Source organism: Ovis canadensis, chromosome 9, assembly GCF_042477335.2.
Source record: "Ovis canadensis isolate MfBH-ARS-UI-01 breed Bighorn chromosome 9, ARS-UI_OviCan_v2, whole genome shotgun sequence".
In the NCBI taxonomy this organism is placed as follows: domain Eukaryota; kingdom Metazoa; phylum Chordata; class Mammalia; order Artiodactyla; family Bovidae; genus Ovis; species Ovis canadensis.
The window spans coordinates 33165931-33188238 of NC_091253.1; the positions used below are offsets into that span (position 1 = coordinate 33165931).

General features: G+C 42.5%; 1 protein-coding gene across 4 annotated transcripts in view; it reads left to right on the plus strand.

The window, feature by feature from the left end:
- Positions 1-22308, plus strand: part of ADCY8 (adenylate cyclase 8) — a 233412-nt gene that overhangs the window by 187743 nt on the left and 23361 nt on the right. For all 4 annotated transcript variants that reach the window (XM_069600951.1, XM_069600950.1, XM_069600952.1 and 1 more), the window contains 2 exons: positions 8328-8500; positions 18119-18197. In XM_069600951.1, coding sequence (XP_069457052.1) covers positions 8328-8500; positions 18119-18197 — 252 coding nt within the window. The remainder of the gene's footprint in view (positions 1-8327; positions 8501-18118; positions 18198-22308) is intronic.

Sequence of the window (22308 nt, forward strand, 5' to 3'; positions counted from 1 at the left end):
ATTCATCTAGCTAGAACATTTTCCCCAACTCTTCAAACTTCTAAATTGCTCTAAGAGAAAAGACAATATTGTATAGCTGTTTAACATTACCATGAGGGCACAGCACAGGACAGAATCCACAGTCATTTTAATAATTTTTCTTTAAAAAGATAAATTTCAAGTGGAACAGTAGAGGTAAAATTGCCTTCCCACCTGAAATAGCTAAAAACTAACAAAATATATGAAACAATAGTTTTTAAGACACTGGGCATCAGGTACTGAAGGACAGCAATCCCTGAAAGACAAGAAGCAAATTAAGTGAGCCCTATGATTGCCTGGGCTGTATCTTGCATTAAGAGTGTTTCAGACTGGCTCAGGTTGGAAGAACACACATGGAACTCAGTGCAACTCCCTGATTTGAGGAGATAGAACTGAGAGTCTGGGGGAACCAAGGTGGCTAGAGTTTGTAGGACATACTCCAGCGAGAAGAGAGTTTCTGAAAGAGAAGACTCAGGGATCCGCAGAGGTCTGATCAGTGCATGCATATGGGGAAACAGCAATGCTCCAGAAAAAAAAAAAAAAAAAACCATCTGAAAGGATTAGTGCCTGGCTCCCACATTGGGCTGGGAATAGTGTCTTTTCCCACCAGCCAATCTGAGAAATACCATAATTCATGAGACATTAAGTAGAGCAATCAGATGAGACTTGCTTCAGTAGTGTTCAATAATTATCCCTAGATTATATGTTGCTGCTCTAGTTCTTCCTTCAAAATAATCTCAAAAGGAAGATGGGGCTTCCTGGTGGTCAAGGTTGAGACCCTGCCCTTCCATACTGGGGACTGGGTTTTGATCCCTGGTCAAGGTACTAAGATTCCACATGGCATGCAGTGTGGCAAAAAAAAAAAAAAAAGTAACACCAAAATTCTAAGAAGACATTTCTCCTTTTTATAAAGATCAAAATGTTTATTATTTTGTGTTACAAAAATGAAAAGAAATCCAATCAGATAATGAAGTAAACATATAGGGCAATAAATCTTTAAGAAAGGATAAATTATTCTAAAGGAAATGAATCCTAGAATGTTTTCCCTTCAAGTCAACCACTCTGTTGCTTAATAAACTTCTTGTAAAATGAGAAATATTTTATATTAAAAATACAAAGTTATATTTCTGTATTGAAAAAGAATGTTCGTGTCAACCTTCTTTGTAATAGATAAAAACTAAAAATAACCCAATTGTCCAATTGTCCATAAACAGTTGAGAGAATAAAGAAACTAAGAAACTGTAGAATAGCCATCCAGGGGACTACTACACATCAGTAGAGAGAGATGATCTCTGGATATATGTGCAATCGTGTGGATGAATCCCAAGATCAGTATGCTGACAGAAATAAGCAAAACAAAGCAAAAGTATGCATTTGTATGGTCCTACTCCAGTACGCTGGCCACCTCATGCGAAGAGCTGAGTCATTGGGAAAGACCCTGATGCTGGGAGGGATTGGGGGCAGGAGGAGAAGGGGATGACAGAGGATGAGATGGCTGGATGGCATCACCGACTCGATGGACATGAGTTTGGGTAGACTCTGGGAGTTGGTGATGGACAGGGAGGCCTGGCATGCTGCGATTCATGGGGTTGCGAAGAGTCGGACACGACTGAGTGACTGAACTCAACTGATCTAAAAATTCTAGAAAATGTATTGATAGATTTATACATAAAAATGTATAATACAAAATAAATTGATACATAATAGCAGAAAGAAATAGGTGGTTGCCTGGGGAGGAGAGGGAGGAACATGGGAGTGGAGAACCGTAAAGGGATACACTGAAACTCATGCTAGTATTCATTTTCATAATTGTGATGATTTTGTGGATGTACACAAATACTAAAGCTTAGCATATTGTGTGCATTAGATATATGCAGTTCACTGTAGGTGAATCATAACTGAAGAAAACTACTTTAAAATTTAAGTGCAAAAGAGGAAACAGAGAGAGAGAAAAGGGAAGAGAATTAGAGAGTCTTAAAAACCTGTAGTCAGAACATTTTGGCTGAACTTGCAGCTGTGGTCTTTGGGCCTCATTTCCACACTGGGATAACAGCTGGGCCTACCTCACAGTGTTATGAGACTTAGATTGGGAGAATGCATGTATATATTTACTACAGTTTCTGGTACATAATAAATGCTCATTAAACATCAGTTGATCATGATGATGAAGATGAGGGATGAAAGGGGGTGGGAGTTAAAAGAGGAAGACAAAAGGGAGAAAAACCAGGAAGAAGCAAAAAGAGAGGAACAGAATCAAAGGAGTGATAATAAAGCAAATAGTTCACGGTAATCACTCAGTCATGTCCAATTCTTCATGATCCCGTGGACTGTAGCATGCCAGGCTTCTCTGGCTGTGGAATTCTTCAAGAAAATAAGCAGATATTTTAAATTCCGAAAGTGACTGTAAAAATTGGTGTTTCCCTAAACTCTTGCCCTCATTTCTCTGGTTAACTTCTCAGGTAGGAATCAGAGCCTTGAGTAATTTTGGAAGAAAATGTATCCACTGCAGTCTAAAATCTCCAACTGGCATTCAGGATAAAATTAGATTCTCCAGACTTTCACAGTGGCAGGTCCACCAAAAACTTCAAACAAAAAATAAATATCAAATAGCACCATTGTAATTTCAGAACTTTTTCTAGTTGAACAGAGGGATATTATATAAGCTCCTTTTTTTTCTACACTGAGCCAATTTTATGTTATGGCTAAATACATAGAGGAGATCATTTTGTTTTTTCCCAAATGATAATTAATTTTTGGAATTGCCTTTCCCCACAAAGAGCCAAAACCTGTAATAACACAATGTGATCCAAAAACCAAGACCCATCTCACTGAAGCTTGGATTCCAAACATTTAAGGACATTAATTGTGCATGGAAAACAGAATAGATTTGAATGATAGAAGCTGTGAGGTGACATGGGATGAGCAAGCACTCTTCTTCTTCCATTGACTAGCCATTTAGCCTTGGGGAAATCACTTAACCTCTCTGAGCCTCAGTTTCCTCATCTGTTTAAGGGAATTATTAACAACACCTATCTTATAAGATTGTTTGGGTGACAAATAGAGATAATATACATAAAACACTCATTAAATATTAGTTTCTTTTCTCCTTCTCTTTCCTTTCCTTAAAGCTTTGATAATTGAGTAAATAGTATCTGCCAAAGTAGAGATTTGTATTTAAGGAAGGAAATAGGAATACAGTTGTTGTTTTTTTTTTTTTAAAGCCAGGGCTTCCCTGGTGACTCAGTGGTAAACAGTCTGTCTGCCAATGCAGGAGGTGTGGGTTCGATCCCTGGTCTGGGAAGACCCCCCATACTGCAGAGCAGCTAAGCCTGTGTGCCACAAGTAGGGAGCTGTGCTCTAGAGCCCTGGAGTCACAACTGCTGAAGCCCACACACCCTAAAGCCTATGCTCCCCAACAAGGGAAACCACCACAATGAGAAGCCCAGGCTCGGTAAACAGAGAGTAGCCCCCATTCACCTCAACTAGAAAAAAAGAAGCCTGCACAGCTGCAAAGAACCAGCACAGTCATAAATAAATAAAATTACTGAAAAAAAAAAGGTGCAAGCCTTCATTCTCTAAACATGAGATTATCTACATAATCACATGTATAACATGTGACTAGAACTTTGAGCAGGCCATACTTTCATAGCAATATCAGTCTCCTATCAATTATCTGCAAAATGGCGGCCACCTTGACTCAGATCGTTTTCAGGAAGACGGATCCTCTTAGATCTTCACTTGTTGCCCAAGCCAAGAGAGTGAGCCTGGAGAGCATACACTTACCAACAGCACCCCCACGTTCCTCTTTGCTACCTGTTCTTTGCCGACAGCAAATACTTCCTAGGTATGTCCAGCAATGTCAAATCATTATCCTCTGGGAACAAATTTAACTTTTGAAAGTCACCAAGATGTGTAATCTGGCTGGACATCGTTTGTTTGAAAAGTGAAAGTGAAAGAGCATCCCTGCTAGCTCAGCTAGTAAAGAATCCTCCTGCAATGCGGGTGAACCCAGTTCGATTCCTGGATGGGAAAGATCCCCTGGAGAAGGGATAGGCTACCCACTCCAGTATGCTTGGGCTTCCCTGGTGCCTCAGAAGGTAAAGAATCCACCTGCAATGTGGGAGACATAATCTGGCTGGAAATCATTGTTTAGGAATCAAATATAGAAAAACTGCATTTGTCGGGGGGAGGGGGTGGGGGTGCATTTTTCAAAACCAGACTCTGAAGATTATTTACAGGGATCTGAGCTCAGTCATCAAAGAAGCAGGATCAAGATAAACACATGGTCCGTCAAGGTGACTACACTGAATTGACCAATAAGCATCATCAAGAGAAACATCATTCTTATATTTTTTTTTAAATGTAGAAAAAAATCAAATTCTTTCCCTAAGAACTAGCTATTTGCCTGCTCATTGTTTAGGTTTTACTTCATACTTATACCATGAGTCATCATTTGTGAACATCATTAACACAGATATGTCTTCCTGTGAATTATTACGAGGTTAAAATATTGACTGGGGCTGCAGTCCCTTCTAGGAAATAACCAGAAGAGTCCGTCCTCAACCCCAGTCAGACACCAACAGCACATCTGCTTGTGGAATTTAAATGCAGTTTCAACAGATCTAAGTTAACAACTTATGATGAACTAAGTAACACTCATCATTCTTCCTCTAGTATTGGGAGGAAGGGGGACGTCAAATGGAAACCATGGTGCTCAAACAAGCCAAACACAGTCAGACTGTCCCAGAGCATCATACACGTACGAAATGTCCCTTTCCCCTACCTGATATGGTCCAGGAAACAGCTGGGAAAGTCAGATCCGTTATCCCCACTCAGCACCTGTGCTGACCCCGTGTTCATGACAGCCTCATTCCTGGACCATGAGAGAGTCAGAGCTCAGGAAGAGACAGGGAAGCCACTGTCGCTGGCCTGTGTACCCTTCACTGTGCTGCTTGTACCGAGACTCGTAATTGCTAAGTGTCAATTTTGTGTGATTCGGGAAGTTTGGATCCTTTCTCTGAAAACTCTCTGCTCTCTTTCCTTCTTGTTCTGTGACTTCATAATGCCGTGGGATTTTGAGAGCAATCAAATGGGTGCAGACACTCCAGTATATACTACCCCTGCCAGCAGATGTGTAAGTCCCTTTAAGTTAGCATTGTGTAAAACTCTTCTTCCTCCTTCTTCTCTAAGAGGAAAATGATGCATTGTGACAATATCCTAACATTAGGATGGTGCCTTCCAGCCTGGCACAATTCTTGGTGTCCAGCAGGTCCCTAGACAACAATTTTAGGGGAAAAATTCATTGTTTAGTTTATAAAATGCTTGTTTCAAGCAAGCAGAATATTGCTCCCCTTAACACTTTGTCAAGACATGGGAATCCTTCAGTCATCGCTCAGAGATTTCCAGAATTTCTTACCTGTCTCCTCTGCCCATACAGAAATTGTCTCTTCATGTCATAGGAGAGAGAAGACAACCAGTTGTTGGAATGCATAACAAGGCTGGAATGGTTTTTAGAAATTAAGCCCGGTATGCCCACTAGAGTTAATATTTACATGTACAGGTTGTATCCAGGTGTCCTTTGTATCATTTTCTAATTATGAGAACTTGAAAATTTTACTTAAGCTCTATGAGCCTCAGTTTCTTCACCTGTAAAATGGAAATTAGGAATCCCATCTTGACCAGCTGCTTTGAAAAATCACAAGGGAAGACCATGTGTATAAAAATCAAAGTACCACCACCAACTGGGTCTTTGATAATGCAATTTTTATTCTTTTTTCCTACTGGATACTCAGAATCCTAACCTTTCAACCAGAATGATATAGTGGGTCCTTCCATAAGGGAAATGGACTGAGGATCTTCCTATAGAAGGCTGAAATCTACCTGGGCAGACTGACACCTGGGGGGTCACTCTAATATTGCAGCCCTTGAGTGGTTCCCAACTGGCCTATTGTGCAGCTACTTTTAATACAAGATGGCAGGTATCATGCTGGACTGTGAAGGTTGCCATGGAGGAATGAGGCCGGATCCAGAAGCACCTGGAGGATTTGCATGAAAGTTTCTCAGAGGAGAGGACACCTGAGCTAATGTTGTGAGAAGAGCAAGGCTTGGTCACATGCATGAGATTTGAGAGAAATAGGACACTGGAAAAGCAAAGCACTAGAGGTGGCTCAGATGGTAAAGCATCTGTCTACAATGTGGGAGACCCAGGTTCAATCCCTGGGTTGGGAAGATCCCCTGGAGAAGGAAATGGCAATCCACTCCAGGACTGTTGCCTGGAAAATCCCATGGACAGTGGAGCCTGGTAGGCTACAGCCCATGGGCTCGCAAAGAGTCAGACACGACTGAGCGACTTCACTTTCACTTTCTAGAGGAACAAGAGAGCAGGGAAACAGCTGTGGGCGACAGCCAGTTTATAGTGCTGCTGCTGCTGCTAAGTCACTTCAGTCGTGTCCGACTCTGTGCGACCCCAGGGACTGCAGCCTACCAGGCTCCTCCATCCATGGGATTCTCCAGGCAAGAACACGAGTCGGTTGCCACTGCCTTCTCTGCAGTTTATAGTGAGGCTGGAACATATGTCAGGATTTGGAAAGCAAAAGGGAACCTGATATATGACAGTCTTGAGAATTTTGCCATACAGGAAGGAGAATATAGTTTGAGAGACTAGAGAGCCATGGAAAGACTTCAAGTTAAGGAATGACGTGGTCAGATCTGAGTTTCAGAAATACTGGCTGAAAAATAACAGTGTGTATTCAGAGACTTCCCTTGTGGTCTAGGGATTAAGACTCCAAGATTCCACTGTGGGGGCCACAGGTTCAATCCCTGTTGGTGAACTAAGATCCCATGTGCCACGTGGTGTGGCCAAAAAAACAAAAACCAGTAGTGTATATTCAGTGGGGACTGGGAACTAGAAGCAAACAGCTGCCAGAAAACTGTTCCAAAACTGTAAGAGAGAACTAAAACAGAAATAGGATAGGAGAAAGGTGGATAGATATGAGATTTATTGAGGAAATAGAATCTACAAATTTAGGATGACCAGACTGTGGAATATGGCGGAAAAGCAAAGCAGCAAAGATGAGACTAAGATTTCTGGCTTGAGAAATGGTGCCAATGGTTCCCCCCAAGAATTGGAAAGAGAGTTTTGGGGAGGTGGTGATAGCTTATGGTGAATGATGTTGGATTCATGATCTCCAAAGACGATTTAGCTTCAGGACCAGGGACCAGGCTTGATCACCCAAGAGCTTTTGGGTAGCAGAATTTTATTAAAGTGAAAAGGGGACAGAGAAAGCTTCTGACATAGACATCAGAAGGGGCATGGAGAGTGTCCACTCACTAGTCTTAGCAAGGCCCTATATACTTTCACCAGACCCACTCCCACAACATACATCTTAAATTAACAAGATTACAACCAACAATAGAAAGGTCTTACCAGACCCTTGGGGGCTGCCCTTGTGGCTCAGCTGGTGAAGAATCCACCTGCAATGCAAGAGACCTGGGTTCAATCCCTGGGTTGGGAAGATCCCCTGGAGAAAGGAAAGGCCTACCCACTCCAGTATTCTGGCCTAGAGAGTTCCATGGACTGTATAGCCCATGGGGTCGCAAAGAGTCGGACACAACTGAGTGACTTTCACTTTAGAACCTCCCTTGTAGGTCAGTTGGTAAAGAATCTGCCTGCAATGCAGGAGACCTGGGTTTGATGCCTGGGTCAGGAAGATCCCCTGGAGAAGGAAATGGCAACCCACTCCAGTATTCTTGCCTAAAGAATCTCATGGACAGAGGAGCCTGGCAGGCTATGGTTCATGGGGTCACAAGAGTCGGACACGACTTAGTAACTAAACCACCACTACCAGACCCACTCCCGCAATATACATCTTAAGATAACAAGATTAGTCAGAAGGTTCTTGTTAAGGAGAAATGTCCTGAAGCAGGACACATTGTTGTCATATAATCATTGGTACCGAGCTTAAGGGAAAACATATCCATGAGCAAGATGAGCTGTTTTGTTGTGCAATCATCAGCTCTGGGTTTGAAGAAAAAAAATTTGTCCTTTTCTCCTCCTTGAGAACCCCAGATCCTTCTCTCCTCCTCGGGAACCCTGGACTTCTTATCAACCTACCTAGAAATTGACTCTCTCAGTGGTAGGGAAATGATGAGTTCCACTTGGGACCTGTTGAATTTGAGGATGGCCTGAGACCTCCAAATGGAGATGCTCAGCAAACATCCATATAAAGAGACCTGCTGGAATCCATGACTGGGAGAATGACCGGCCCACATTCCTGTTGAATCTGACCAGCTACCTTCTCTGTTTCCAGTACTTTGTCTTCACGGGGGTGTTGGCCATGGTGACCTGTGCGGTCTTCCTCCGACTCAACTCTGTCCTTAAGCTGGCTGTGCTCCTGATCATGATTGCCATCTATGCCCTGCTGACCGAGACCATCTATGCAGGCCTCTTTCTGCGCTACGACAACCTGAACCACAGCGGAGAGTAAGTGCCCACCACTGTGCTCAAAAAGAGCTCAGCTTCTAGTGGGAAATGAAACCATGGGAAAATGATTAAGGTAGAGTTATTGAAACTTAGAGACTGATTGAATATTGACATATTTCTCATGCACTCTCTGGCTGACGAGCTTAGGCAAAATTCCTAGTTTTCCACTTTATCATGTATATTCACTACAGATTAATTCATGGACTAAAGTTTGGACTAGACCATAGCTCACATCTCCCCAGATGTAATAATTTACAATTCCTTCGACTGTAACAGCTCCAAGACTTGTAAGGTCTGGTTGTCATTTTGCTGTAGCACTATTAATAATAGCAGACCCTGTGCATTGAGCAGTTGCTAAACTCCTTACATTGTGTTATTTTGAAATATGGAAAAATACAACAACAACAAAAATCTTAGCCTAGATTTCTTAGAGAACAGAGCCTGAGGCAAGCATGAAGTGCTAATCCAAACCCAAGACAGCAAAAGTGAGGGGAAAGGAAGTGAAAAAGGAAGGGATGGAAGGCAAATACAAGCCATATTATGCTGCCCAGATGAATCGTGAAGCTGGGGCTTTGGAGGATGTCTCGAAGTATCTCTGGGTAGGCGACAAGGTAGGGAAAGTGCCTCAGACAGGAGGGATGGATCTGTTGGTTCCTGCCCTCTCGTTTCTCCCATCAGTCTCAGTTCATACTCTGGATGTACTTCCTGGTGATGAACTTCAGCCATTTCTACAGCCCATTTCTACACAAGGCTGATTGGCCTTGAGAGGTGGGAAGAACAGAGGTCTCTCTGAGACCAGAACACATGGCCCACAGTCTGAGAAACAGAGGAGGAAAAGACAGTCCAAGAAGCCTCAGAAAATGTGCCTGAGACTAATAATGGGAACACTTATGATCCAGCTGCTGGAAATAAACAATGCATACAATTAGTCATGTTTTCTTCTGCATTTTTAAAAGGATAAAGTATTTCAGACATTGTTAAAGTTCCCTTCCCAGCGTTGTTCTTTTATCCTCCTCCCAAGAGTCAACTTCTAAAGCAATTAGTGTGTATCCTTCCCATCTATGTGTTTTATATTGGGTAGGCCAAAAAGTTCGTTCTGATTTATTCAGTTTATGGAACCTTTTTGGCTAACCCAGTATATATATATATATATATATTTAACCCAGTATATATTTAGTTGTGTCTGTATTTTAAATTGTTTATAAAATTCTTATGCTATCATTGTAATATTGTAGTTTTTAGATATATCTAGGTTCATATCTACAGATTTAGCTCATTTTAAGTAGAACATACCAAGATATATTTATTCTTTAACCTATAAAAACTTTGTTGATACTTCAGTGACCACCATTGAAAATATCTCTTTGGGTTCATATCTCAAAGCACACTTACTGGGATAGAGGGTATCTGCATTTTCAACTTTTTAAGATCTTGCCAAATGGCTCTCTAAGTTTGGAACAGTTTCTCTCTTACAAGCAGTGGTCTCTGTAATTCTTATTCAGTTCCTTAGTGAGAATTTTATCCCGTTATTTTCATTAGTAGTTCCTTCATCATGGATAAGTTTGTGCAGTTTGTTGTTGTTAATTGGCCATTTTCAGTAAACTTCCAGGTCATGTCTTTTGCCTGGTTTTCTATTAGGTGTTTTTCCCTTTTTCTCACTAGATTTGTAAAGGTTCTTTCTAAATTCTAAGTACTAATGTGTGCCTGTTATGTGAATGCGACATCCGCTTTATATCCATTACCTTATTTAACCCTCATGGCAACAGTCTGAGGAACACAGGCTGAGAGAGGCTCAACAGTTACCTCGATGCACATGGCCAGTAGGTGGCAGATCTAGATTCAAACTCGGGTCTTTCTGGCTCAAAAGCCCATCTTCGTAAATATTGCAAACATGTCTCTCACATCAAGAAGAATCTCTCACCAAATGCTCAGGGTTCAAAGAAAGTCAGAATAGTTACAAATTAGATTAAATGGTTAGTGGCAACAGATGTCCCATCAGTTCAGTTGCTCAGTCATGTCCAACTCTTTGCAGCCCTATGGACTGCAGCACGCCAGGCCTCCCTGTCCATCACCAACTCCCGGAGTTTACCCAGACTCCTGTCCATTGAGTTTGTGATGCCATCCAACCTTCTCATCCTCTGTTGTCCCCTTCTCCTCCTGCCTTCAATCTTTCCCAGCATCATGGTCTTTTCAAAAGAGTCAGCTCTTCGCATCAGGTGGCCAAAATATTGGAGTTTCAGCTTCAACATCAGTCCTTCCAATGAACACCCAGGACTGATGTCCCATGGCCAAGTAGAAACCAGCACAAAAGAGGGCAAAAATGTATATGAACAAGGGAGGCCATTTTTGTAGTAAAAATAAAAATTAAATCATCTAAAATCTATTCATTCAAAGGAAATTTAAAAAGTATTAATGGAGCAAACCAGGGCTCTGGCGTCAGATCCAGACTCTGTTGCATTAGAAAGTCCCTTCCCACCTCTGGACCTCATTTACTCATCAGTGAAGTGAAGTAACTGTACTCTAGCGTGGGGCTGTATGAGACTCTGATGTGCCTGGCACATTGTAGGTGTTCAGGATCTGTTCACTCCTATCCTGTCCTTCCTTTTTAGGAGAAAGCTTTAGTTCTGAATTCTGTTTTGAGGTCTTAAGGAAAAACTTATTGTTAAATTGTTAAGTAGGATTCTAAGAGTGAGCATAATCCCAAGTTCGTTGCTGCTTTTCTCAGCTTCCTGACTCAAGGTTGATTGTCAATTAGTCTTGTATTGATTCACACTCTGCTATCAACAGAATTAAATTAATAAGAAATGGAAGAGTCCATTCAGCTTCCCTCTCAGCCATGTTTATAAATCAACGGGTCAGTAGTCACTGTGGATCCATTTGGCAGTCACTGTCTGCTCCTGCTGTTGGAATTTAACCAATCCTGTAGGAGCTCACATTGGTTCGGGGCATTTCTGCTGATTGTTCCTGGAGACTGGGTCCTTGGGAAAGTACAGAGAACCTAGCACAGGGCATCCTGGCTACATCCACACTGAGATGACCCCAATACTCAGACTCTCTATCTGCTCATGAGGCCCCCTCCATGATGACTCCCGTCTCCATGGATGACACTGAGCCCAAAGCAGGGGAGGCACCCTCACTGCCAATATCTTATTGGTCCCTAGAAATTCATCCTCTTCAGCACCCCTAGTAAGGACGACTGCATCATGACAACTGCGAGTACAAGTTTAGGAGTCAAACCACCTGTCTTCAAATCCCAGCGCCTTCATCAACCAGCTGTGTGATCTTGAGAAAATGAGTTAAAAGCGACTTAACCTCTTTAAGCCTTGATCTTCTCATCTGTGAAGTGGGGGTGATAATAGTTCCTATGTTGTAGGAATATACAAGAGATAAATTGTGATATTGGAAACTTAGCTCAAGGTCTGGCATAGAATAAGCACTTGATGAATACAAATGATTATTACAGTAAGTCCCCTACATATGAACAAGTTCCCTTCTGAGAAAACATTCATAAGTCTAATTTGTTGGTAGGTCCAACAAATAGATACCCAGCTAACACAATAGGCTAAATAATCAGTTCAGTTCAATTCAGTTGCTCAGTCATGTCCGACTCTTTGCGACCCCATCGACTATAGCGCGCCAGGCCTCCCTGTCCATCACCAACTCCCAGAGTTTACCCAAACTCATGTCCACTGAGTCGGTGATGCCATCCAGCCATCTCATTCTCTGTCATCCCCTTCTCCTCCTGCCCCCAATCCCTCCCAGCATCACAGTCTTTTCAAATGAGTCAGTTCTTTGCATCAGGTGCCCAAAGTATTGGAGTTTCAACTTCAACATCATTCCCACCAATGAATACTCAAGACTGATCTCCTTTAGGGTGGACTGGTTGGATCTTCTTGCAGTCCAAGGGACTCTCAAGAGTCTTCTCCAACACCACAGTTCAAAAGCATCAATTCTTCGGCACTCAGCTTTCTTTATAGTCCAACTCTCACATCCATACATGACTACTGGAAAAACCACAGCCTTGACTAGACAGAACTTTGTTGGCAAATAATTCCATACTGTGATAGGTTTGTAATGTTTTTCAAGCAAATAATACATAGAAAACAAACACAAAAATAAAGAAAACATGTTTAATCTTACAGTACAGTACCAGCTACATCGCCACTGGTTTTACTCTTGCTTCCAGACATCCTGGGCATCAAATAAAGACAGTGTACTTCTGTATACTGTCTGTCACTGGACAGTAGAGGACGCATGCATGTACAGTGTAGCCAGACTTGTGAACTAACTTGTGTGATTGGACATGTGAATGCATCTTTGCATCCTTAAAAGTTCACAGCTTGAAGGTTCATGGGTAGGGGACTTACTGTGTTAGACATGACCCTTTCTATAGCACAAATACTGCTATTCTTAGAAATATCCTTACTTTCATCTCTGCACTGCTATACCATAGCTGATCTCTTAACCTGCCCTCTCAAGCCATCCTCCTCAAAGCTATCTGGTCAACTCATTATCCTTCTTAAAATCCTTAGGGTTTCCTTGTTACCTCTAAAGAGAGAAAAGTTCAACTTGTTTGGCAAGAATTTCAAAACCCTCCCTGGATTCCCATTGACTCCTCCAACCTTATCTCCTACAACTCCTCAGGTCACTGTTTGGATCTTGCATTGTAGCCATGGGAAACCATATGCTGTTTCCCACGTGAGCCTCTGCACTTTCTTCCCCTTGCCAACACATCATGCTCAAGACTGCCTCCTCCATGAAGCCCTCTCTGATCATTCCTCATTTTCTAATCTGTGCATATAATTTTTTATCATTGCACTTATCTCTGTTACAATCATTAATTTCCATGTCCTCCTCCTCTGTTAGAATAGGAGCTTTTAAGGGCAAGGGCCATTACCCATGTTCATAATTTTGGCACTTAGTGGAGTATCTGGCAGCAGGTGCCCAATTAAATGTTTGTTGAATGAAATGAAAGAGTGATTGATGGAAATAGTAGTTCATTTGGAATCATATTATACCATTAGTTCACAGTAAGCTAAGTTTCATCTACCTACACCCTATGATCTCCTGAGTGGCTCAGTAGTAAAGAATCCATCTGCCAATGCAGGAGACACAAGAGATGTGGGTTTGATCTTGTGGGTGGGAAGATCCCCTGGAGAGGGCATGGCAACCCACTCCAGTACTGGGAAATTTCATGAACAGAGGAGCCTGGCAGGTTACAGTGCATAGGGTGGCAAAGAGTCGCACACAGCTGGGCAACTGAGCACACATTCACGTACCCGCAAACCATGCGCTCCCCATGCTGTCGGCAGAACTTGCTTCCGAACTGAACCTTTGCTACGGCCTTTGGTGGGATCTGCAGATTCACAGATGAATAAGATACTGTAAGGAGTTTGCCTACAAAATCCCTTCAGTCGTGTCTGGCTCTTTGCGACCCTATGGATTATAGCCCTCCAGGCTCCTCTGTCCATGGGATTCTCTAGACAAGAATACTGGAATGGGTTACCATGTCCTCCTCCAGAGGATCTTCCTGACCCAGGAACGGAACCCACTGCCTCTTCTCCTACATTGGCAGGCAGGTTCTTTACCACTGAGCCATCTGGGGAAAGGAGCTTAGAGGCAAGTAATTATAAGTAAGTGCATGTTAGAAAGCCGTGGTAGCTTACTGAAAAAGCATCATTGAGGTGTGGATTGATGGTCAGCCTTCACCATTCACTAGATTTGTGTCTCATTTAACATCTGAGTCTCAGTTTCTGCTCTGCTAGAATAGGGAGAATAATATTTTAAGTGTTGCTGTGACAATTAAAGTAGGCAATGTACACCAAGTGTTATTAGAGGTATGACATAAAATCAGTGCTAAGCAAATGCAGTCATTAGTATGGCAGCAGAATAAAAGATAAATTCAAACTGGCTGGTTTATTTTGGCTTTCACAAGGGGAAATGGGAACTAATTGCAGCATTAAAATTTGGCATCAGATGCGCAATGGCTAATGCTCTGACTTGGTGCCTGTGATGTGAATTCTCATCCTGGGACACAAATCAGCTGTGTGACCTTGAGCAAGCATTTTATTCTTTCTGGGCCTTAGTCTTCAACAAGGAAATTAAAAGGCTTGCAAGGACCATTATATGATGTATGGCACACATAATATGGAATTTGATGGGTCCATTAAATTCACACTGTGCAATGTTTAATTACACAGAATTATTTTCATATACATACTAAGTGCAAAAATATGTTACAAAGCAGCCTGAACCCTATGATTCTAAATTTGTAAACATAAATATATTTTTGCATGAAGGAAAAGGAAATGGCATTGAGCGGGTTCCAAAATACTAATCATTGTTTTCTCTGGGTGATAGGCTGAAGAACAATTTTTATTTTTTTTATTTGTGAATTTGTATTAGCTTCTGAATTCACTACAACTAGTATGGGTACTCTGCAATGATTAATGCTCAAATTAAATATTAATTTTATGAGATATAGATAAGATGGTCTCTGAAGATTGTGGTAGCCCTGAGGATCACACTATTCTACATGCGCTTTCACTTAACTATGTCCTTTTCTCTGAGCATTGGGTGGAGGATACGATCAATCCAATAATTTTGTTAATACAAATAAATTAGTTCAAAATGTCCTTGGTTTCATGTCTCTGCCACTTAATATGTGACAAAGTATTACCGTTTTGTACAAATTTCAGCCATTTGGCTCTCTTTGGAAGTTCTTCAAATAGTCATAGAAGTTACAAAGAAAAAAAGAATCCTTTCAACTCACTATTCTTTCTGGATGTTCTTTGGCCTGGCTAACTTACAGTGCATTCTGTAGTCTCTTCTCAGGCCATATTTTTTCCACCTGAAATACATCCTAAAGACCCGACAACCATTCATAATTTTCCTTTACTTTTCTTCCGAATGTGATCTAGTCATCTCTCTATTTTTAGTCAACCACTGCTTTCATAATGATGTAAGGTGTATTTATGTTTTCTCTTGAAGGTATGTTTTATGTGATAAGTTTCTGAGCTTTGAAACTTCTTCTGCATCACAAAGGAAAGCATATCAGAAGTACCAGTCAGAGCAGGAGTTCAGGCTGTGTTCATAAGGAGCTAAACACAGGACATGTCCCATTCAGTCTATGCCACCTGAATGAGTGATTTTGTAAAATGCCACCACTAGGAGCAAGTTGATGTACTGGGAGCTTTAAGGGGTAAAGAGAGGGAGACATGGGCCCCACGCCATGCCAAGCATGTATATTGCTAAGATTTGGTCAATTATTTCTCATAATTAAGGAGGTAAATGCAACTGGAGTCCTTCACAAGGTAACAAACTGAGGTTCAGAGGTGTTAAGTAGCTTGTCCAAGGTCAAGCCATTGGTCAGAAGCAGAGCTGAGACTGGAAGCTGCGTCTGCATGAGTGCAGCATTTTATTTTGTCGGGTGTCCACAAGCTTGAAGGACCAGAGAATTGTGACATGAAAAAAGGGTGGTGTTAGTATGTCCCTGTGCACAGCACTGTGGTGACTATGACTGAGTGAATGAATGAATCCTAGCCGCTAAAATTCTGGATGGTGATACATGACTTACAGTCCAGCTGTAGGCTGTACGGCTCAGCCAGATCTGAGCACTCTCTCCTGCTGAGTCTGCGTGTGGCGTCAGGCTGGATGTATGGTATTTATTTATCCTCCCTGCACTAGAGGCTTGTGAACAAGCTGTCAGCTAAACAAGATCTGTGTCTCATACCTATAGACTCCTCTCCCCCCTTTTCTTCCCAAACTCTTCAGTTCAGTTCGATTCAGTCGCACAGTTGTGTCCAACTCTTTGCAACCCCATGGACGGCAGCACACCAGGCCTCCCTGTCCATCACCAACTCCCGGAGCTCACTCAAACTCATGTTCATCGAGTTGGTGATATATCCAGCCATCCCATCCTCTGTCGTCCCCTTCTCTCGCCTTCAATCTTCCCCAGTGTCAAGATCTTTTCGAATGAGTCAGCTCTTCGCATCGGGTGGCCAAGGTGTTGGAGTTTCAGCTTCAACATCAGTCCTTCCAATGAATATTCAGGACTGATTTCCTTTAGGACTGACTCTTATCAACCTTTAATATTCAGCTCTTGAGTCTTGACTGAATATCCAGCCTAGTTTACTTTCTCTTCCCTTATATTCCCATGGCAGCCAGAGTGTATCCTTACTATGGGCTATACCATGTTATGAAATCATCTGTCTAGTTCTTTCCTTTACTGAACTGTATTGAGGGCAAAGGCAAGATATCTTCTTCAGCTCTGTATCCTATCATGTGCCTGATACACAGTAGATGGTCAGTAATTATGTGCTTCATTGGGGCTACAGAAAAGAGATATAATAATGAGTTTCATCTATTATTAGCATCTATCTCCAAGGAAAAGCAGATGGAACTAGGAATTTGTGAATCTGCATCTTGTTGCAGCCTACAGAGTTCCTCGGAGCCCTGGGTCCCCATGTGCACAGTATCTCCCCAAAAGAAAGCACATTTCCATTCCTAAGTCTCTGTTCTGCCCAGAGAGCTGGACTGGATCTGGCCCTGTGTAAGCTGGGAGGGTCTTTTAGAGTAAGGCGAGGTGAAAAGCTGGACTTGGCAGCTGAGTTCATGCTGTCATTTCCCTGAGCCCCATGCTCCTCCTGCTAGTCTCCAGGGAGAACAGAAAAGGGAAGGCTGGAGATGGCCTGGGGGCCACCATATTTATGCCCATTCTACTCTCTCTGAGCACTGTATCTCATCTCTGAAGGCCCTGTTGTGTCCTTTAACACATCAGAGTCAAGTTTCCTCTGAATGAGTTCTGAGTATGTGTATGCTGGTGGTTGGGAAGCTATAAAACAAAGGAGTAGTGTGATCTGGTGCTGTTGTTGTTCAGTCACTAAGCCGTGTCCGACTCTGCGACCCCAGGGACTGCAGCATGCCAGGTTCCTCTGTCCTTCACTATCTCCTGGAGTTTGCTCAGACTCATGTTCATTGAGTCAGTGATGCCATCAGACCACCTTGTCCTCTGTTGCCGTCTTTTCTTCCTGCCCTCAATCTTTCTGGCTTTCGTGGTATTAAAAAAAACAAAACTCTAGCAGCCATGCAGAAAAGAGATTGTAAAGGAGAACAACAGTGCCCCAAATTGCAAAAAGACCTTTTTATAAAAACCTAAGTGTGATTCTTAGATCACTTAGAACAGGCACTGCCACATAGCAAGTACGATGTGCCTGTCTCTTAAATGGGGCAACACTGAAGAAAGAGAATGTCTGTCTTCACATGGAGCTTTGTGACAAGAAAGTGTAAGAACGCCTTGAAATTTAGAAGAAAAAAAAAAAGCTTTTTGCAATAGAAGACTTCATTATTAATGTCAATGCATTGTCTAGATGCTAGACTTTGGAGTCTTTCACCAGGTATGGCCTACATGACCTTGTGGCCTTGGGGGTCAACTGGTTTCTGATCAGCTTATATGGAGGCCTTCAGAGAGCCCCTATCATATAGTGAGAGCTCAGAAAACAGCTGCTGCTTTCTTTTTATCCCACTCCAGTCTGAATCTCAGTCTCATAATGGGTCTCCTTGAAGTCGCTTCATAGTTGTCAATAACCACGCCACGATTTGCATTTCTCCTCCCAACAGAGATTTCCTGGGGACCAAGGAAGCGTCGCTGCTGCTGATGGCCATGTTCCTTCTGGCTGTGTTCTACCATGGACAGCAGGTAACCTGGCGTCTTCCTCTGCCTGCCTGTGCTTACCTGGCGTTTCCCGCTGCCATAAAACTGGCCTGGGGGCCACCACTCATCTCTGCATAGATGACTTTTAGTAGCTTGCAGCAAGTGGCGATTCTTCTTTTTCTTCTTCTTTTATTTTCTTTTGTTTCTTTCCTTTTTTTTTTTTTTTCCTGGGCCCTTGGCTGAGCCATGCATGGCTTGTAGGATCTTAGTTTCCTGACCAGGGTTTGAACCTAGGCCCCAGTAATTAAAAGCACTGAGTCCTAACGATTGAACTGCCAGGGAATTCCCAGCAAGTTGTGATTCTTAACAAAGCAATTCCTAGTATGGAACACTTAAAAAAACTAAGATGGAGATGATTTGGAGAGCAAGATGGTCTTCATTCCCTTTAGGTGTATCTCCATCAATGAAATGATTATAAGGGAAAAAAAAAAAAAGACACAGAGCTTTCAATTTCTGGTTGAGGCCAACTGGGATCTCTTCCAGTTCTGTTGCCTGGATAAAACTATTACTATGGAAGTTGACCTGATGGAACAGTGGTAAAGAATCTTCCTGTCAATATAGAAGACCCAGGTTCGATCCCTGGGTCGGGAAGATTCCCCTGGAGAAGGAAATGGCAACCCACACAAATATTCTTGCCTGGGAGATCCCATGGCCAGAGGAGCCTGGTAGCTTATAGTCCATGGGGTTAAAAAAGGGTCTGACACAACCTAGCAACCAAACAATAACAATGGAAGTTGTATAAATCAGGTTTGGGGATTTTTGTGTTTTGGATTTTTTTTTTCATTTTTATTTTCTATTGGAGTATGGTTGAGTTAAAATGTTATGTTAGTTTCAAATGTACAGCAAAGTGATTCAGTTATATATGTATCTGTTCTTTTTCAAAATCTTTTCCCATTTAGGTTATTACAGAATATTGAGTTCAGATAGTAAAGAATCTGCCTGCAACTCAGGTGACACAGGTTCAGTCTCTGGGTTGGAAAGATCCTCTGGAGAAGGAAATGGCAACCCAGTCCAGTATTCTTGCCTGGAGAATCCCATGGACAGAGGAGCCTGGTGGGCTACAGTCCATGGGATCTCAAAGAGTCAGACATGGCTGGGCGACTAACACACACTCACAACAGCACAGAGTGTGGAGCAAAGTTCCTGTGCTATACAATTGTTGTTTGTTTGCTAAGTCATGTCTGACCCTTTTGCAATTCCATGGACTGTATAGCCCGCCAGGCTCCTCTGTCCATGGACTTTTCCAGGCAAGGATACTGGAGTGGGTTGCTGTTTCCTTCCTCCTTGTTGGCTATCTATTTTAAATATAGGTATGTGTACATGCCAACTGGGTGGTGCTAGTGGTAAAGAACCCACCTGCCAATGCAGGAGACATGAGAGATGTGGGTTCGATTCCTGGGTGGGGAAGATCCTCTGGAGGAAAGCACGGCAACGGACTCCAAGGACTTCTTGCCTGGAGAATCCTATGGACAGAGGAGCCTGGAAAACTACAGTCCATAGGGTCACAGAGAGTAGGATACAACTGAAACAACTTAGCATGCACACACACAGGTACATGTCTATTCCAAACTCCCAGTCCAGCTTGAGGACCATCTTAACCAAGGTTCCAATCCCGCCCTGCCTCCAAGAAGTTTGTGGCCTTCTCTCTGACTCTCTGTTTCCTCCTCTTTAAAATAAGACAGTAATTCCTGACTAGGGCTGTTTTGAAGAATCATTTGAGATGATTGTACGTAGCATTTTGAGCACTGTCTTTCAGAGATAGAGGAGGCACTTCATCACTGATTTGTCCTGAGTGTGTAAAGTGCCTGTAGTATTGATGCCACTTCCCCGTCTGCCAGGATCTGGGGTGGGCACCGTGGATAGCCTCGTACAAAACCGCGTCCCTAGCCCCAAGGCTTCCTGTCTCCTGGAGGAGCGTGGGCACTAAGTAATGCAGTGTGGGATGTGCTCTGAATGGACCAGCCTTGTCCAAGGACCTCAAGAGTCAGAGAAGCAGGAAATGCTTCTGCATGGAGCATCACACCAGGCCTCACCCAAGAGATGTCACCTGTCCTCCACAACTGGTAGGATTTCTCCATGCGGACGTGGACCGTGAATGCAGCAACACTCGTCACTTTCTGCTAGAGCAAGGCCGTCTGCTTCACTGCTGTGCTCTGGATCCCAGTCCGTCTCTGTGTGTGTGTACTTCAAAAAAAGAAAAGTAACCAGGAAAGGGAAAAACCAAGAAGACTATCAGCCAGAGCAGAAATAGAAACATACCACTGAGAAGTCACCATGAAGACAGGGAGGTAATGAATCCTGAGAAACCAGGCATGAAACAGCCAAAAGCCCCAGGAAGCTAGAGATACATACAAAAAGTTATTTGTAATAAAGCGGGTTGGCAACATGTTGTTTAGTCACTAAGTCACGTCTGATTCTTTTGTGACCCCATGGACTGTAGCCCACCAGGCTCCTCTGTCCATGGATTTCCCAGGCAAGAAGACTGGAGTAGGTTGCCAGGGGATCTTCCCAACCCAACAATCGAAACTGTGTCCCCTGCTGGGCAGGTATATTCTTCACCACTGAACCACCTGGGAAGCCTGATAGTAAAATGTACTCAGGGGGACAAAATCAATAAAACTAAACTTGGCAATCGAAGAAAAGAAGGCAAGAGTTAACATGGATAGCCTCCTACTATGTGTCTGGCACTTCACCTGTATTATCGAATCATCTCAACAACCTGAATGGTCATTACAACGGATCCTGTTTTACAGATGAAGGAAGTCAGGCTACTGAGCTGGAAAGTGAGAGAACTAGAATTCAACCCCAAATCTGTCTCCAGAGCCCACCTTTCCACTTTCGCGATCAGGGGAAAAACAAAAAGCACTGTCTGTGCGTCTTCACAACACCAAGGGCATTCAGTCCTGCAATATGACCTTACCTTGCTTTTCAGTTTCAGCTGGAACACTAAGCCAAAGGTCAAAGTCTGGCCGCTGGCAGTATCCCCCTACTTAGGTCTTTCTGGTTTTCCCTGAGAGCTGGGATCATGTCCTCCAAGTCCTAATGGCTTCTAGTTACAGGGGAGAAATTCTTCATCTGACATGCAAATAACAAGCCATTTGAGGGCTGTGAAAACAGAATCAGACAAGGCAATCCTACAGAAAAGTGTAGGTATACTCCATCACGTGGGTTTTAAACTGACAAGTGAGAAATTCTCAGAAATGGCTAAGAGGAAGTTCAGAATTGGAGGGGGGAGGTCCTCATTTTAGAATAGGAAAGCTGTTTCTATCTTCCCTGTCGCCTTAAGGATTACTCTGTGCCTCTTAGTGCCTCCTCAAAGCTCTTCTGAAATCTGATTCAGTTTATTCTATTCTCCATTTGTCCTGCAAAAGCAGCTAACCTTATCTCATGAAGAATATGAATAAAGTAAGAGCAAGTAAGTGAATAATGAGGGCCTGAGTACTTAAGTGATATCTGATTATTTTCTTTTTTATTTTTAACCTTCAAAAGGTTTTTTAAGAGATTTTTTTTTAATGTGGACAATTTGTAAAGTCTTTATTGAATTTGCTACAATACTGTTTCTGTTTCATGCTTTGGTTTTTTTGGCTGCAAGTCATGTGGGATCTTAGTTCCCCGACCAGGGATTAAACCCGCACCCCTTGCATTGGAAAGCAGTCTTAACCCATGGACCACCAAGGAAGTCCCTCAAAAGGTTTTAAAATGACATAGCTGCGTCCCATAACTGTAGCAGTTACAGATGTACCCTTTGGAGTGGGGTAGATATTATTCAAATCCCAACTCTGCCATTCAATAGATAAGTGACATTCAGTCATTTATCTAACTTTCTGTATCTCCGTTTCCTCACCTATAAAGTGGGTATGATAGTAACAGTTTCTGTTTTTTTGTAGTATTGAAAAAACTGTAATATTGTAGTATTTGTAGTATTGGTTTTTGCAGGTTTTTTGTAGTATTATATGAGAATATAATTATAATGCACCTCTCCCAGTGATTTGCACTTGGAGTAAGTGCTCAAACATCGTGAGCTATTAATTTTTACTTTGGAAGCAAGAGTCTGAGACAAACAGAGAAAGTGTTATTATCCATCTGGTCACAAGGC